This window comes from Dermacentor andersoni, chromosome 2 (genome assembly GCF_023375885.2).
Source record: "Dermacentor andersoni chromosome 2, qqDerAnde1_hic_scaffold, whole genome shotgun sequence".
Taxonomy (NCBI): Eukaryota; Metazoa; Arthropoda; class Arachnida; order Ixodida; family Ixodidae; genus Dermacentor; species Dermacentor andersoni.
The window spans coordinates 18,608,279-18,626,883 of record NC_092815.1 but is presented as its reverse complement, the minus strand read 5'-3'; the positions used below and the strand labels follow the sequence as shown (position 1 = coordinate 18,626,883).

At 44.7% G+C, this 18,605-nt stretch overlaps 1 protein-coding gene across 2 annotated transcripts in view; it reads left to right on the top strand.

The window, feature by feature from the left end:
* LOC126542838 (uncharacterized) overlaps window positions 1–16,327 on the top strand; it is an 85,010-nt gene extending 68,683 nt beyond the window's left edge. For both annotated transcript variants that reach the window (XM_050189953.3, XM_055077473.2), the window contains exons 8-10: window positions 814–970; window positions 8,737–8,943; window positions 14,023–16,327. In XM_050189953.3, the coding sequence (XP_050045910.1) occupies window positions 814–970; window positions 8,737–8,943; window positions 14,023–15,758 (2,100 nt within the window). In that variant the 3' untranslated portion in view covers window positions 15,759–16,327. The remainder of the gene's footprint in view (window positions 1–813; window positions 971–8,736; window positions 8,944–14,022) is intronic.
* The last annotated feature ends 2,278 nt before the right edge of the window (window positions 16,328–18,605 follow it).

Genomic DNA, 18,605 nt, shown 5'->3' with positions numbered 1-18,605 from the left:
TTTCCTCTGTTACCATCTTGTGACTGCTTTATAACATACTCTAACAATGGTATGGCACTATGCAGGCTAGACTCATCATGCAGTATCCATCTCCCAGGAAAATAAATCAATATAGAGAAGTGTGCAATTTCTCTGCCAATTTTAAATAAGCCTCGTAATGCTCAAAACATAACTACTTCATAAATTCTGCACTGGGTATCAGTGTTTACTCTGTTTTATCTGTTAATTTTGTTTTCTTTGTTTAATATGTTGTGTCTTGACAAAAGTAAAGGGGCTAAGTTTACCTTTTCTTTGTTGTGTCATGCTATGCCTCATAAGCTGCGGAGTGTATGTGTCATACTGCTAGTGCTGTTATCATCTAATTGTGTGCTGTTTGAAAATGTTGCATCTTGTCTTGTCACACTGTAGCCCTCCGTGAGTCTGAGAAAAAAAAAAATTGCATCGTGTAATCTGCTGACTGTGTCTTGATTTTGAGAGTTTAACCACAGTACAAGAGGCTTGGCAAAAGCAGCTTGTAGATTACTTCATAGTCTTATTGCTTTAGCGTATCACACTTATTAATTACAGAGCTATGTCATACTGCAGAATACATTTCAACATGTGTGCGGCATTGAATGATTACAGGCCAAGAATGAGCAGGCATTCTGACTAAATGTCTAAATTCTGGGCAGCTTTATTATCGAGCTTTACAAAAATAAATGCTTTTTAAGAGCCTTGCTTGCAAAGCAGTAATAGAGTTTCATGTAATAGAGCACGTATCATTGGAGCATGTAGAGTGTGTACGCCGTGCCTACATCTATTGTGTGTATGCAGGCATACAAGAACTTTGGCAACCGAGTGAAAGGACTGAAGAAGAAGCTAGAGACAAAAACAAAGACGCTGCCAAGCCCAGTACCATCACCTACTCCAGATGCACCTTCTCCAACCAACTCGGATGATGGCTTGCAGTTACCAGCAATACAGGAGACAGGTCTGTCTATCACATATGTATAGATGCAATGCTTCGAGGGGCTACCTTTCTACTACGAAGAAAGTTGCAATTTGGCCCAAATTGCGAAGCAGTGATAGCAGTCATTGGCGTAACACGGTCAACATGGGATAATATTAAAATATATGATAGCTCAAAATGCTAGTCAGCTTGAACAAATCTCACTTTTTTTTCCCCCACTATCTACAATTGAAACTCGGTCTAACGAAACCCAATTTTATGAAGTTCCTGATTTAACGAAGAAATTTATATTCCCTGGCAGGCACCAACAGGGTTCAATGTTATCATCAACCCGATTTAGCGAAACAAATTTGGCCAAACGCAATTTAATAAAGTTTTTCCTTAAATAAATGAGTAAAAAAAGCGGCGATTTCTTTCTAATTTTGACAGAGACGGGTTCTAAAGCTGTCGCATTAAAACATCTAGACGCTATGGTTACATCCCTAGCTTTATTTTGACGTGGCTGCACGCCTTGCCCCTGCACAGAACAGCCGACTCAACACCGCCTCGGTAGGGGCGGCAGTGGTTACTTTCGTTATTTCATTGTTTATGCAACAGATGGCTGGATCAGCGGCAAATACAATGCCACGGTAGCCTTTGTGTGTCGATATGTTACAATTTTAGATTTCAAAGGACCGAAAAATTCCTTTCTCGATTTTACACTGCCCAATTTAACGAAATAATTTGAGCGTGGTCATCACTTCTTTAAATCAAGTTTCAGTTGTATGTACATTTCCAAACTGCTTAAGTCTGACAAGATTGGTGGTTGTGAAAGTTTCTGAATCACTTTTGCAAAGTAAAGATGAGTAAAACATCGACATTGCAGATTACTTAGCTCCCCCAAAAAAGCAAATTCTCAGGAAAAAGCATGACTCTATGTTCGTTGGGCCATAGCTACATATTGATGCAAATGCACATTCATTCCTGCCTAGAACTATGAGAGACTAGAAGGCTCTGTCAGCATTGGTCATGCAGTGCACCTCAGCTGAAACCTTCGAAAAATACATATTAGAGAGTTTTAGAATAGGGAGCCCAATATTTTGGGGCCCCAAAGAGCTTTGCGGGTGTTAGCGTTGGGGCGCGCGGGAGTGAAGAGTTTTAGAACAGGGCTTTGCGTTTGCGGACAGCGTTTTGCGCTGACAGCACCACTACGGCGTCTAAGAAAAGCTATTAGAAATAATTAAATAAAATATACCATTTTATGATAGGAATAGTAATCTTGACTTGTGTGTATTTGCATTTAATTACAATTTAGAGGTTATTCTTCAAGCAGCAAACAATTAGTTGCGCTTAGTTTTCAGCAACAAACCCAACTTTACGTGCCTTCACCAGCCAAGCTTAGCCGGGTTAGGCCTACGAGCCGTAAAATCCACACTCGAATTCAGAATCAGCAGCGTCTAATGAATCAATCTTCATAACACACGCCAGTTGACAGAAAGCGATAACCGCAGTCACTTCTACTAGCTTGCGAACTTCACGCATTACCGCAAATGAAACCCAGTTTGGTGCTAGGTTAGAGCCGTCGCTTCGATGGGTGCCGCCATGTTTGTTGACGCAAAGCTTTTGGGACCACTATTTGGGCTCCCACTAAATCGGTGAAATAGCGTTCCCAACGCAAAACCCAAACGCAGTTTGCATCTCGCGCATGCGCAGTGGCTTTGACGCTATTTCTTTGGGGCCCCAAAATGTTTGGGGCTCCTATTCTAAAGCTCTCTTTTGACGTCACTGCAAACCTGAATATTTATGTTTGCTTCCATTGTTGTACATTTACTATAAATTTGTTTTATCAACTATTACTATATACCACATGTCGTCTGTTTTATGAACTCGAGTGTTTTTCATGAATTAGAAAAGTGATTGACAAAGTGTTATATTACAGTCGCCAACCGTTTATTCGGACCTCACGGGGACTGTGGAAATGTCCGAATAAACAGGTGTCCGAAAAAGCAGATTCAGAAAAAAAGAATCCTTGATTTCCACGCACTTATTCTGGCTCAGCAGTAGGCTTGAAGAAATCATGAATGCGCCGTTACACGCTGTTCCGTTTACACGCAATCAGATAAGCCTGAATCTCGGAGAGGGTCGTACGGTCACTATAGGTGGCTGAAAGCACAGTCACTGCTTGTACACGCTCTGCATGCGACGGCAGCGTAGCACATGGTACGTCATCTTCCGACTCATAGTCCTGCGGTGGAGCAGAAACCTGACGAATGATCTCGCCGTCGTCGAGTTCTGCGCATGTCAGCACAGCAGTGTCAGCAGCTGTAAAACTCAAATGACACGGTGTCCGGAATCGCAATGCAACTACTGCGCAGGTCTCGGCAGAACATATTCGGCATCAGTAGGGAGCACATCGGTAGGCGTCAAATCCTAGGCCTCCCAGCACCCGCTTGCCGGCATTCCCCAGCGCTGTCTGCGCCATTAGACACTTGACGTGATGTTTCCGTATGCCACGTTGGATCACCGCAACCTCGACACAGCACACAAAGCAAACATCACCATGCCGTCACGCCGACACCAGTTGCACAAACGAAAAACGTGGCCTACTCGCAGCGTCGTGCACGAAAAAACAAATGAGCTGCTGGATTGTCTTGACATGGCTTACTAAGCTGAAACCGGAACTGCTGTAGAGCCACTCTATCGAACCGGGTAGAAACGATGATGATGAGCGGGGATTTGCAGTAGCGCCACTTCGTGGGGCAGCAAGGAGGCTCCGTTCAATACAAAAATGTCGTTCAGCAAGTCGAACCATGCAGCAGTCAAAGTCGGTGCATGGTGCTCTCGATCGAATTGGCTCAAGAAGTGTCCGAAAAATCGGACGAGAGGTTGCAAGGTGTCGGCAGTTGTTATACTTTCGGCAGTTGTTATACATTATGGTCTATGGGGAGAGTGGCGGTGCCTCGAAGCAGACCGAATAATCGAGCATGTCCGAATTTTTGGAGTCCAAAAAATTGTTTGGCAACTGTACTGTTATAGTTATTAGTTTATCTGCAATACGTGACAGTTTATCTGCAATAACATGACATGACTGTCATGTTATTGATGTAATTTCGAAATTAATTGCCGGAGTGTTATACTGGTGTCACACGATCACTTTTGTTCGCGATCAAGCCCGATCCGGATCAAAATTCTTTACTGCAATTGGCTCCATCGCGTAGCTTGCACAAAGGAGCCAATCGCGACCAAAAAATTCGATCTTGATCGAGCTTTATTGCAATCAAAAGTGCGCCATGTGACACTCATATTATACTCCTGTACAAATTCTTAGTCTACCTGTTTTCTATGACTGACACTTTGTTGATGTAGTTTACGGTTGCAACAACCAGTTTGTATTTTTAAACTAGTACTTTTAAAATTATGACTTTTACCCATTTTTTTCTGTCTTACACTTCATCAGTGTGATTCACTACTGTAACACCTAGCTTGTATGTTCGACAACTTATTATTGTTGTAACACCCAGTTATGTATTTGTGGTGCCTTAAGACCCACTCAGGTGACAGCCTTATGGCCGACAGTATTGTAAATAAAAAAACATCTGTTGAGATCACATTCAAAAGGCATTAGCAGTGAAAGCATGCCTGTGATCAATATTACAGCTGTTGTGCGCATTGGCAGTTACAGCCAAATCTCGATGTAACGAATCACACGGGACCACCGAAAATTGTTCATTATTTTGAAATATTGTTGTGATGAAAAACTTGTGGTTAAAGAGTGGTCAAACCTAACAATGAAAATGACGTACCTTGGTAGTAAACGCATGTGCAGACTAGCATACTCTCAAATAAAAATGTTTCACTCACTTCAAAGCTGCTTTATTTGAAGAAATCAGTGATTTTCGTCTGCCGCGTGCAGTATGCACGACCGATTAGGAATGCGTCTACATCTTCCACTTTGTGCAACACCTCATCGGGTATGTCATTGCACCGAGCTATGAAAGTGCAGACTTTGTTCATGTGTGCTACAACATCGATGTTCGACATGATCTCATCTTCTGTGTTCGGTGACCCACACTCGTCTTCCTTCGGGTCATCATCATCACTGGAGACATCACGAGTGCAGTCAACAATCTCCTCGGTTGTCAGGTCCGCTGCCGTTAGTCCTGCGCTGTCGCTATCCGCCTAGTCGGCGAAGGAAAACACGGCAGGCAGCAGTTCCGCAACCTCAGTCCACAGGTCTCCTGGGTTGTTGTCAGTTGCCTCCAGGTCATCTTCAAGCTGCACAGGCACTATGACAAGCCCTGCTCTTCGCCAGCAGTTGCTAATACTGTAGTGAACGTCTTCAAGTTCCACCAAGCTCCTCTGAGCATTTTCGTTGCCTGACGAATATTGATTGCAGTCGGCTGCTTTAGGCAGAGGTTGATAATGAACCGCTGCACAAGGTGCTTACGAAATTCTGCCTTCACACTCTTTATAATTCCCTGGTCTAGAGGTTGCTGCAAGGACGTGTTGTTTGGCGGCAGAAACTCCAAGCGAATGTGCGTCAAGCTAACATTCACAATGTGAGCAGAGTAGTTGCTGAGTAGATACTTTGATCATCCCTCCTCATTTGGTCTTCAAGTTTGATGAGCCATTCGGAAAAAAGTTCTCTGGTCATCCAGGCTCGCTTGTTGGCGGGGTAGTCATATGGTACCGACATGACGTTTTTCATGCAGCTTTGCGTACTTGCCGATGGCGAGCGGTTTAATTTTCTTCGTGTCTGTTGCATTGCAGCTGAGCAAGACTGTCACGCAAAGATGCGACTTCTTCCCTCCTTTGCACTATTGCCCTTTGAATTGCATCGTCCGGTCACCTAATAAAAACATGCGGTCTCGTCCACATTGAAAATATCGTCTTCAGAGTGCGATTCAGCTACTTCTAGAAAATTATCATTGTGCCAGGAATCTGTGCCTTCTCTGTCAGCAGCCTTTTCCTCGCCTGAGACTACCTGCCAAGTTATTCTGTTCTTTTGGCGGAAGCGAAAAAGCCAACCTACACTGGCATCGAACCCAGTTATTTCAAGTGCATCAGCAAATTCATGGGCTTTTTCTTGGAGCATTGGGCCAGACACGGGAACGTTTTGCAGTCTGGCATCTTTGAACCACGTGAGAACACCTTGGTCCACATTTTGAAAGTTTCCCAGTTGCAGCTGTTTTCTCATAGGAGCAAGTTGCAATTACCGGTGAAGCTTGACAATCTTATTTCAGACTTTCAAAATGGTCACGACGGTCGATGGGGCAATGCACATGTCAATTTGCTTTTCCCCTTCGTCGGTTTCCTGCAGTATGTCCAATTTGACCTGCAGCAAAAACTGCTTTCGCTTCTTGTCGCCGTCACTAGCTGCATTCATCATTGGATCTCGCGCGAACTTTGCCACAGCTTTGCGGTGAAGTTCGTGGTAAAGCTTATGGTGAAGCAGTTGGCACTCGACCTGGTGATGATGATAGCTACTGCACTCGCTGTTTCTGTTTCACGCGAGAGTTGCAGTGTTGTTATTTTTAGCCGAATTCGTAATACTGATGTTCCTCGGTTACAAAGGGGAAAATAAATTATGTGCGTTATTCTGAAATATGTGCTGTATTGAAATTCGTAGTTCTGAAATATTTTTACATTGAAAATGTAGGCAATCTGGCAGGGATATGTAAAATATTTAAATTCAAGAAATTCGTTAATGTGGGGTTCGTAGTAACGGGATTTGACTGTACCAGAATTACCCAGTCATGTACATTGTGCATTCCAGAATGACCCATCTCATCTATCACTGTCAAAGGTAGCATGCCTGTGAAGAGTGCAAAAGTGTCAGTTTTATTCGAAAGTGCATTTATTTACAAGGCAAATTTTAAATATGCAGTGGCTTGAATGACTGAAGCAACACTAACACCATGCAAAGAAACAACAAACTCAATAGGTAACAGAGCGGTCTGTTTGTCACTTTGCCAATGTCACACAATCCTGGGCATTTACTCGCAGCATATTAGTCTTGTGGGCTGATGATGTAAGGTGTTGAGGTGAACCATAGGTGTGAATGGAATCTTGTTTGAATCTGCATTATCATGCGTACAGATTGCCTAGATTAATGGACCCAGCAGTTGTGGGGTCTGAGGATCAGTCTGAGTTGCATGAATTAAGATTATATATTGGTATTTTATGGTACTTCTCATGCATGGAGCAGGAGCACTATTCTTGATCGATCACCTTTAGCTCTACTGTCACTGTCCTGTGACTGTAGCATGACAGGTCTTTGTAGCAATAAAAATCTATTGATGCACATTCAGTGACCACACAGCATGAAAATAGCCCTGACAGAAAGCCTGCCTGCACTGACGAGGTTCTCTCTTTGCGTCTGGCTCCAAAGGTTGTATCTTCAGAAGCCGCTAATGAAGAATCACCTGTGGCATGCACAAGATAAGCTTATGATTAGAATGGTGTCAGCTGTCAGGGAAAAACATACTTCCGGAAAAGTTGAGAAAGGAACCAGAACACAGTAGGACCTCGTTCATACGTTTTGGCAAAAACCATGAAAGAAAGCGCACTAACCGGGAAAACTTATGATCCAAGGTAGTTAAAAAATTTTACAGACTAAACTGTTGTTGACATCTACATAAGGTGAAGCGTTTTCCCGCGGATCGTTGTGGCACAAGACGCCAACGCGCATCATGCTGGAGGTGCTCCGGCGGCTCGAGACGCATTTTGTTGTTTTCCTGTTGCATGGTGTTTTAAGAGGGTGACGAGAAACCGAAGCGAAATCGAGCTCGTGGGCGACCGGATGCTGCCGAAGCGAAACGTGATGCCCGCATCGCACCGCCTGCTGCAACAGGGAATGAGGGCGCGTTTGGATTATCGCTTACTAAAAGCGTGCAGTACATTACCAATGCCGCTACGCACCACGCGCTGTAAACCAGATCGGTGAATAGGTATGCTTATCGTAATAGGTTTGGCGGTGATAGTTGTGAATGCGGTGTGCCACGACCCGGGCAGTGATGTGCTTGTATTGGAATAAAAAATGTGCGCGCCGTCGTTCTCACGCGAGACGTGCGGCCATATACTGTTCTCGATCGCACTTGTCTCGTGCCTTTTCTTGTTCACATGAGACCTAGCGGCCGGAAAACGTATACGATCACAGTCTGCGGCAGAGAACAGCAGCACGTTTTATTTATCGCCTATTAAAAGGGTGCGCTACGTTTCCGACGGCACCATGCGCTGTGAAACAGATAGGCAAAGATGCTTATCGCAGTAAGGTTGGCGGTGATAGCCGTGAATGCTGCACGCGACGACCCTGGAGAAGTTTTGCTGTACCAAAGTGAGAAACTGTGTGGCGCCGACATTTTCACATGAGACGGGCGGGCAAGTATTGTGGTGAAGCTGCCGTAGTGGGCAGCTAATACAGTTCTCTATCGCGTGCGCCTCGCGTGTTTTCTTGTTTACACGAGCTCTGACGGCTGGAAAACGTATCATACGATCGCAGTTTAGCGACGTACTGAACGTTGGTGCCAAAAAATTGTGTTTTCCAGGAACGTAGGAACTGGTAAAAAATGTGCGTAGCTCTGTTGGGTCATTTCTTGTGTTCTCAATTCCGAACATTGGCGCCGGGAAAACGTATTTAGCAGGAACGTATCAATGAGGTTCTACTGTATTTGGCCTTGTCACTTTTAAACAGAGAAATAAATGGTGTTCATGTATGTTGTCACTGCTTCTTCGGAAAAGTCAACATGCTGTACTTCCTCATGAATTTAAATGGCGTCTTTGACATTGCAATGTCTATATCGTTGAAGGTTCAGAACCTGCTACAGAGGAGGCTCCATTGACAGACAATGGTGCTGTGATTGATTCACCTTGCTCGGCACCATCGCCCGGCTCAGCACCATCACCTGAGGGCTCCCCTGTGGGACTGAGCCCCGTCGTCCCAGAAACTGGGGACTCTGGCACGACCAGCAATGCAACTGGCAATGCTGCCGCACTCAGCAGCTTCATGTCCCAAAGTGAGCAAATTAATTTATCTTGCATGATACTGTTCACTTCGAATCTGCACATAACATTTATGCATAATAGTACCTCCAAACCTGATAAACAGTAGTTGAACAAAAGACTTCATGTCTTTGTCCTGATGAAGACAAGTCCCTTTGTTGTATCACTGAGTTTGGGGGCATTAGCTGATGTTGCAGAACCATGCAGATACAAATATTAATGCTTGGACAGGTTTGATTCTGAAGCTTTGCACAAAAAGTTAGCATGCACCTGACACCTGAATAATAATGTGATGTTCTTGCTTTTCTTTTTGCCTTTGCATTTATCGTATTTTTTGTGTATAAGCCACACCTCCAATTTCAACCGCCTGAAAAGAAAAAAGAAATATCTGCGCATATAATTTGCAGAAATAACTGCGTACAATAATGCTCAAATCTTTGCAAAAACATTCTCCATTCGCGGATGCACGACTCATCCACATCGTATCTTCGGCCAGTGTCTTAATGGGGGACCATTCTTTGGCGATGCCGCAAAGCTGAATTCACACATTGGATGTCATTGCGGACAAACCTAGTCACGTGATACGTGACATGAATCGAATCACTTCACAGCTAGCATTTATACAACAGCAGATGACAGTGCAGACAGAGCAGCCCTCGCATGGGCAACAGCAATGGAGCAAACACAACCTAGCCGAAAATCCCAGTAGTGATTTGGCTTATCGCTGTGTTGTGAAGTGGTCCGCACGGACCGTGGCGCTGCTGCAGGAACCAATGACGTATGCATTTGTTGGCACCACGTGGACTATTCACTTACTACTTAACGCAAAATGGCGACCTATATGAGGAGGAGAATGGGCAACCATGAAAGAGGGCGCAGGGCACTTTAACGTGCAGGGGTGGAAAGAGGGTGTTCCTTAGGAGATAACAAAACTGAATGGCAGAGAACCTTGCCTTGAGGTATGGTTTCACGGCAGCGTTGTGCGTGCTGCCATGAAGCCACACTTATAGGCTAAATTAGCATATAACCTGCACCCAGACTTCACTGCTAGATTTTAATTAAATTTTGGTGCGGGTATATGTGCAAAAATACGGTAGAAAAGTTATTTCGCTTAGATAATGCTGTGTAAATGTGCAGTACACCATCATAAACCTATGGATAAAGCTCCACTCAATTAAACTGGGTTTGGTGTCATTTTTCCTTGCTGTAAGGTTGCTCTTCACACTTTTATCATTTGATGCTGCATACACGTTGGGTTCTTCATTTTCAGTTTTTTTCATCTCAGGGGTTGAAATCAGATGTTATCCTTAAAGCTATAAACTAGGAAGAAATTGCTATTTTGTTGGCTGGCTGCCCAATTTTTTTTATTTTTTTGTTCTGGTAAATTTCAAAAAAAATTAACGCAGGTAGAATTACCTTTTAACCCTTTCGCTGTCGGACCTTTCTCGCCGTGACGCACCCCCAGTGTCGGCTTGGTTTCAGGGAACGAGCATAACAGGGAATGAACATAGCAATTTATTTTCGATTATGACTGGTATACAAATAACATAGTCAATGCAATATGCACATTCCAGTGTTCTGCAGCTGTTGTTAGTAAACATCATCATCATCATCAGCCTGACTATAAAACCCGTTCAACATCCGAATCTGACGATGCGGAACCCTCTTCCTCGCATGCGACTCTGTCCGAGTCCGAATCCGAGCTCGGCTCGTTTTCTGAATCGGAATTGAGCCACCGCTCCAATGAGCAGACGAAGGTCCCGCGCGCTCAGCCATCCAAAAGTAACCGCGCGCAGAGAGGAGGATGCGCTTTCAGTCGCCCGCACAAGAGAAATGGGACGTTGCGTGATCAAGAAGACAGAGGGAGATGGAAAAAGGCTAAACAAAGTTCGAAGGGCTTTACGTTTACTGCTGCAAGTCGGAAGCGAGGGTGCGGCGAGAGAGCGAAAGCAGCAATCGAGTCACTCTTTTCGGAGAGGCAACGGCACGTGCGCCTAAACTTGACGCGCCGTAGCAGACACACCAACAGAAGAAAAATAAAAACCTTCAAACCAGCGGAGAAGGCAGAACAACCCTTGAACTCATAACCACACGCGCGCGACGCATGGTCCAGTGAACGCGGAGCCACCGCGCCACTCAGCAAATAGAAAGTGGGGAGTGGCAGTCGCACCGTACTCTTCAATACATGGACTAAGACAGGTCGGGGCGAATATACGAACTTGTAGAAAGAGTCAACAGATAGCATGGCCAATCCAGGAGCGCCAGCTTTGCGCTCAGGCGTGAAATCTTGAATGCACGACAGAGAACGTACCGGTACGTCAGTGACACTGTGGGGGGGAAGCGCGATGACGTACCGGTACGTCCGTGACAGCGAAAGGGTTAAACACAACCAAGCAAAATCACTTAGAGGAGCATATACTGACACGGAGCTGTTTGCAAGTCATGTGTCGAACTTAATTTTGCATATCTTCATTGGTAGGTAATATTACCACTCTTTAACAAACTACATAAAAAAGGAAATAGAGGCGTCCTTGGTGATTCCTCGCTTAAGTTGGTCTGCACACATTTTTTTTAAAACATAAAAAGAAGCACAACAGTAGTGTGCGGACAGGCATACCTCAGTTGGAAAAACATCGTCTCAACATTACAACTTCCGTTCACAATGTTGAACATTGTCAGTGCTGCATTTTTTAGGTTGGGGTAGCAGGCGCTATGTCCTTGGAGTAGGCCAGCACATGAGTGCTGTTCTACTCGAAAAAGCACCGCCATTCTCTGCTGCCTTTTTGAGAAGGATCATTTCAAGTGCGCGTCACTGGCAGAAATGGAAGCAGCCTGTTATTGGTGCATTGGATCAACAATACAGTCGACTTTTGTCTCAACAAACCCTGCCAATCCGACAAAAAACGTCCATTTTATTTGAAGTCTGTAATATCCGAAATGCCTCGCTTCCGAAACTTTCGTCGCACTGTCTAACAACTTTATTGCGAAGAGTGAGTGATAAACGTCTAAAGTAAAAAAAAAAGTGTCACAGTTTGCTCGAAAGGTGAAGCAACGATTGCAATAGCAATTTAAGTGCGGCAGCAGTAGTGAGCGAATTGACCTTCGCGCTGTCTCACACTTCAACACAAACTAAACGTCGAAAGCACAGCACAGACGAAGCTACCAGCACTGGGCCAACTTTGTCCACATCAGAGATTGCTTTGAAGAAGAGGCCCACACAGGTGTGCATTTTGTTCACATCACAGATCGCTTTCAAAATACGGCGCCCGCACGGGCGCTCACTTTCCCCACATCGCAGATTGCTTTCAAGATACGGCAGCCGAATACCTGTTCTGTAGTTTGATCCGGAATTCCTCTAGTTTCCCTCTTACCGCTAAATCATTGATTGGCTTCTTGTGTACCAGTTTCTTCCGTTCCCTCCTCAAGGCTAGGCTAATTCGAGTTCTTACCATCCTATGGTCACTGCAGCGCACCTTGCCGAGTACGTGTGGCCGTGACCGTATCGTGGTTAGTACCTTGCGTGGATTACTGGTGCCTTAATAAGATCACTCGAAAAGATGTATATCCTTTGCCGCAGGTCGACGATGCCCTTGATTGCATACAAGGCGCCGAGTACTTTTAATCTTTAGATCTGCGCTCGGCGTATTGGCAGGTACCCATGGCAGACATCGATCGTCTCCAGACTGCCTTTGTTACAACTGGCTGGTTACATGAATTCAATGTCATGCCTTTTGGCTTTTGCAATGCGCCCCCCACCTTCAAGCGCATGATGGACTCCGTGCTGTGCGGCTTGAAGTGGCACATATTGGGCTGGCCCATAAGTTCGGGTGTGTGTGTGTGTGCGTGTGTGTGTTATTTCTTTCTTTCTTTCTTTATGTTTAAGTTTTCACAAAAATAAACAAGAAATAAACAACTAAATGAATAATGTATTCTCCGTTGTTATTTACAACTTCTTTTCAATGTTGAACAAGCTGGTCAATGCCTCAACGGTAGAAGTCACCTGGTTTCGACTCGAAGAAATCATCCAGCCAAGCCTGCAATTCCACGTCATTATGGAATGAAATTGCCATCTTTGAAGCACTTAAACCAATTTTGAGCCGTCTTAAGAGGCATCACTTCTTCGCCATACACTTCACAAATCTCTCTAGCAGCGTCTGTGGCTTTTGCACCTTGATTAAACGCAACAAGCAGGTGTCAAAAATGTTTTTTCACTAGAAATGATGCATAATGGCTACCAAAATTTCGGACGCAGTACTGCATTCTGCCCATTTGCTCAGACATGACTTGCGTGCAATGTTGCAACTTTACAACAAAAATGAAAGCTGAGTAATTAACCGGTGGTCGCCTGTTGCCTTGCATTTGTGTGATTCTAACGCAAAGCTTTCTTTGCGATGTCCAGCTTGGTTTCGATGCTGCATTGGGTGGACTGTGTGTAAAGCGGCCCACGGATAGCACTTCCCATTTTTGCAGCGAAGTGGACACAAAAGCTTCGTAGGCTTCACTTCATACCGCCGCAGATGCGAAGATATCATCGACATGGCATGATACATCGTATTTCTGGTAGCCGACTCTCAAATTCAACAAAATTTTTTGTTATTGAAATTCACTTTTTTTTGCAACTTCCCAATAATTCAGAAAGTTTTACGGCGTGTAAGAAAATCTGTTGACAACTAAATATTTGCATAAAAGGTTGAATTTTAATATAACAAAATTTTCATATAACAAAGTACCGATTTAACCTACTTCGTTATATCGAAGGTTAACTGTATTTGTGCACTAGCCCTGTTTAATCTTTCATTGTAATGCTGATTAGTATTGCCGAGAACTTCACAGGCTACATTCTATAGGCTGTTCTTGTACTCAGTAATTTAACGTGGCAGCACTGACACTGAACTTGGTACACTTATTTGACATGGATTGTAGATATCTAAGCAATGACTATGACTACCTGCTGTACATTATTGACCGTTTCGGGCAGGATAGATGAAACTTCTAACTGCCGAAGCTGTGCCATTTTGAGTCATAGTTGTGTCACAATACTTTTTGCTTTCCTTTGAATTGTTTGAATGAAACTGTATTTTCTTCTTTAACAGGTCCAACAGTACTCTCATCGTGGCTAGATGCTTTCAACCAAGAATTCCAGGAGAACAGGGCTGCACCTACAGTAGTGAATACGTCGGCCCTTGCTGCTGCTATTCCAGCACAAAGCACACTTGAGAGCCGACTCTCAAATCTGATGCAAAGCATGGGTCACATACCTGGTGGGCTGTTCTCGTCTACAAGCTCTGCTAGCAACACACCCAAACAGGCTGACTCGCCTCCTTACTCTTCAGCAGTCTTTCGAACTGCTTCTGCAGTGTCCGAGGTCCACAGTGGCAACACACCCCTGAAGGACGAGAACAGTGGACAGGGGACACCCGTGCTTGATGAGAATTCTGCAAGGAAGGCCGCAACGCTTATGGACTCTGACATGCGGGTTCATGCGATTAAACCCAGCACACCACAAGATTCTCCAGATGCAAGGATAAGCTCTGCTTTTGGGTCCAGGATACCGAGTCTTGCAAGCCCAAATGCCTGGATGCAGGTGTCACCGAAAGCAGGCGGCAGCAACGCAACAGCATCACAGAGCACACCTGCACTAGCACCTCCACCGATCCCACCTGCCCTGCAGGCCTACCTGGAGCCAATCAAAACTGTGACTGGGGCAGCTCACAGAAGTGTTGCAGCTCCAAAGGGAAGGTCGGAGACGCCACCATCACCGTCTGCAGACTACCTGATTCCAGTCGCCGAGAACTTTGATGTGACAGACATGGAGCTTGATGATGATGGCTCTGGTGACGATGAGCGTGCAGAAGGCCTGCACCGCAAGAAACTGAGCAATCTCATCACGCTAGTCCAACCACAGGTGAGCCCTGCTGCCGAAACTACTTCACCTGGCCCCACACTCAGTGAGAGGAATGAAGATGCTAGACCACAACTGGATACGCCTGCCCAGCCTGCAGTTATGACATCGTCCACATCAAAACTTACTCCCTCATTGGCTAGTCAAGGAGACACAAGGCACATGCGCAATCCTTCTCCCGATCTCATAAAGCAAGACCTTGTCCTGGATTTTCCTGCGCAAGAGACACCATCAGAGCCTCACCGCCGCGAATCAACTGACTTTGCCACAAGGGAGTCATCCGAGTTTAGTCTTCTTGACTCAGTTGATTTTGATGCTCGTAAATCTACAGAGTTTCGCCTCAATGAGTCCTCTGATTACACGACAAGAGAACGCTCTGAATTTCGAGTGCGTGAGTCGTCATCATCGTCAGAATTTCGAGTGCGAGAGTCACCATCATCAGAGTACAGGATAAATGAACCACCATCGTCAGAATTTCGCATCCGGGACTCGTCTTCCGAGTTCCGAATTCAGGATTCTCCATCTTCATCAGAATTTCAAGTGCATGACTCCTTTTCCTCAGACTTCCATGCAACACCTGCCAAGATTGAGACTGTCCAAATGCGCTCTTCACTGGACCGGTCGCCACCCGCGGGGCCCATGGAAGAGAGGGGCATGTGGGAGCGGGGTGATTACTACTCTCCGAGGACGGCGCATCATCAGCCACAGCAGCAGCAGCAGCAAGCCATGAGCAATGGTGGCAACCGCATGCGTGGCAGAGGCAGTGGTTACTATGGCTATGAAATGCGTGGCAGACCGGTGGACCGTTTTCATGAAGGCTACGGTGCCTATGAGTCTGAGTGGCATGGTGGCAGGCCCCCTAGCCCACGATATCGGCACTACGGTGGGCAGGCACGTGGTGCACCCTATTTCCAGCCAAGGTACTGAGCAAGACATGGCGTGTGACGCTGTGAACACTGTCGTTGTGTTTCTTTGGTTTGGTGTACATAGCACATAGAAAGTAAGCAGGTCAGTCTTGCAATCGTCGAGCCTGCGGCATCATTGCCTAGTTCCTCAAGTTTCACTGAGGGATGCGTCTGGAGCAAGCTGCAGAGACCATATGCGGCACATAGCTGTTTCATAGAGAAAGGGAAGGACTTTGACGTGGGCACATGTTTGACACTCAAAGTGCTCCACGCCCACATCGAAGTTTGCAGCATGTAAATGAAGATTGTCACGAGCTGATTTGTCAGGCACTGGGGTGTGTTTTTTTCATCAGCACACCTATGCCTATTTCACAGCACAATGTGTGGGTTATAAAAGATGCATTCATTTTCAGCAACACACTGTTGAGACAAGACGTAGCTTTTGGCTCACCATCTGCTGCCACATTCATCACCACCGTCATGTCATACTTGTGCAATGCAGTTGCATACAGAGTACAATTTGAAGTTCTGAAAGGTAACCGAGGCATGCACTTTGTGTCCGGACGAGAATACAGTTTTCTTTCCAGTTTCTGTTGGTGGTCTTTCTTGAAAGTAGACTATGCACATCCACTGCTCACATCACACGGCCTCTGTGTCCTTGTCAAGCTGCTGCACAGCTTTTAATCCAGGGGCCGTTGCATACATGGAAAAAATAAAAGCTACTCAATACAATACACACAATGCTTCATTCACTGCTGAAACTTGATATGCACTCTAAAAATATGGTTACACCCAGTGGCACGTATCTTGTACCCAACTGTGTAGTCTGTACTATCCTGTCAAGAATGTTCTATCATGCGGATAATGCGCATGCCATTCATGAACTAAGTACCAGGCACGTAATGTTAAAGGGACACTAAAGGCAAATACTAAGTTGATGTGGACTGTTGAAGTAGCATTCCAGAAACCTCACAGCGCTTGTTTTGTGCCAAGGGAAGACTTAGTTCATGAAAAAATCGCGTCTGAAGGGCCTGCATACCTTTAGCACAATTCAAGTCGCCCCTCATCGAGCGAGGGAGTGGCGACGTTGCACACGCCATCACCACCCTTTACTGCTATTGGTGAGTAAAACGGGAGTACAGTTTTTCTTTTTTTTTTTTTTCCGCAAAACTCAAATGCGCGGCCATGGAGAAACTGAGCAAAGACAAAACGCTAGATTCACCACTGCAGCTGCTCTTGGTCAAGTGGCATGGACCATTCGGCAATCCCACACTAACACAGACGTGGTACTCTCTGCTACTTGCAGCTTGTGTGGGTATTGCGAGCCAGCCAGTGCAGCAATACACAATAACAAAACTACTGAAATGTGAAAGTGCATGGTGACGCAGAGTGTAGAAAATGAAACCTTTCAACCACCCGCGTTGTTGTCAAGAGTAATGTCAATGAGTTGTCTTTTTCTAAAAATCAAATAGAACTGGACAAGTAGCATTATTCTTCGTCTTATAATGAAATACATGGATCTTTTTATTACGAGTGATTGAGTACTAGTCACAGAATTATAATGAGGAATGCCTTCGTCATCGGGCTAGTACTTGAATGTCCCAGGGGAGTCTCTAATCATGTCCTGCGTTTACCACAACTTCTCGGTTACTAAAGCTCTGTTTGCGATAATATCGACGCCTTAGAGGTTCTCGTGCACTAAACTATCACTATAGCTTGACTTAATATTTGCCTTTAGTGTCTCTTTAAAGAAAGGAAAGGCATGCAAGATAAATTACAGTAATTGCCGGGGGACAAAATAAGCCCCGAACTGTACAAACTTTATTAAATGTGAACCCTCACTATAACGAAGCATCGTAAGGGTTTCTTTATAATAGTCTTTTGTAAAGAGCAGAGAGGCCTTAAAGGAGCCTTGATAATGCCAGAGCCTCACTCCAGCAGTGCTGTAATTTCTATGACATCTATATTTAAACAAAGCCGTGCTAAATTTTGTCAACATGACTGGCAGGATTCTGCTTGCGCTCCTTCATAACTGGCTTGGTATCAGTTATGAAGTCACAGTCTCGAGGAGTTGCCAGGATACAGCGTTGCCTTTGCAGCACCCTTTGCCTCTCCATGTTCACACGACATCAGATCAAATTACGCAGCCTAGCGTCCCAAAACAGCACAAGGGCTATGAAGAGCGCTGTAGTGGAAAGTTCTGGATTAGTTCCAACCACCTGTGGTTCTTAAATGTGCGCTGATGTCTATGCACACATTTTTTTTTTTTTCATTTTGCCGCTCTTGGAATCACCACCACAGCCAGGACTTGAACCCGCAACCTTGTGCTTAGCAGCAGAATGCCATAGCCACTTTGTCACCACAGCAGGGCAGCTTGATATGAAGAAAAGCAGAGTGTTGCCATGTGCATTACACAAAGCAATCCTATTTAGAGTTTCGCTTTAAACTGCATACTAAGTGGAAATCAGCAGAACTCCACATTGTATATGATCTAAAAAGCATACACTGCAGTCAGTATCATGGAAAACTTCAAATTAAATAAAATTTTGAATATGGCAATTTTGTTAAAATGAAGGTTTGTTGTATTTACATACTTAGGCCAGTTTACTTGTTTTCTTTCAGACACCATAATCATCTATTTAGTCATAAGCATGAAAAAGAAATTCTATACCATGGTCCCAAAATTACCCTTTTATTTATTCGGGTTGATATTATGTGCCAAGTTTTTTAATAAAGTACATACAGGCGACTCGTGTAATTCATACTCTTTGGAACCAGAGATTTTTTTTTTAATAATATGAAGTAAAATAAAATGTAAAAGAATGTGAATTCTACGAATGTATATCTCCAGGAAACGTGTTTGAGTGAC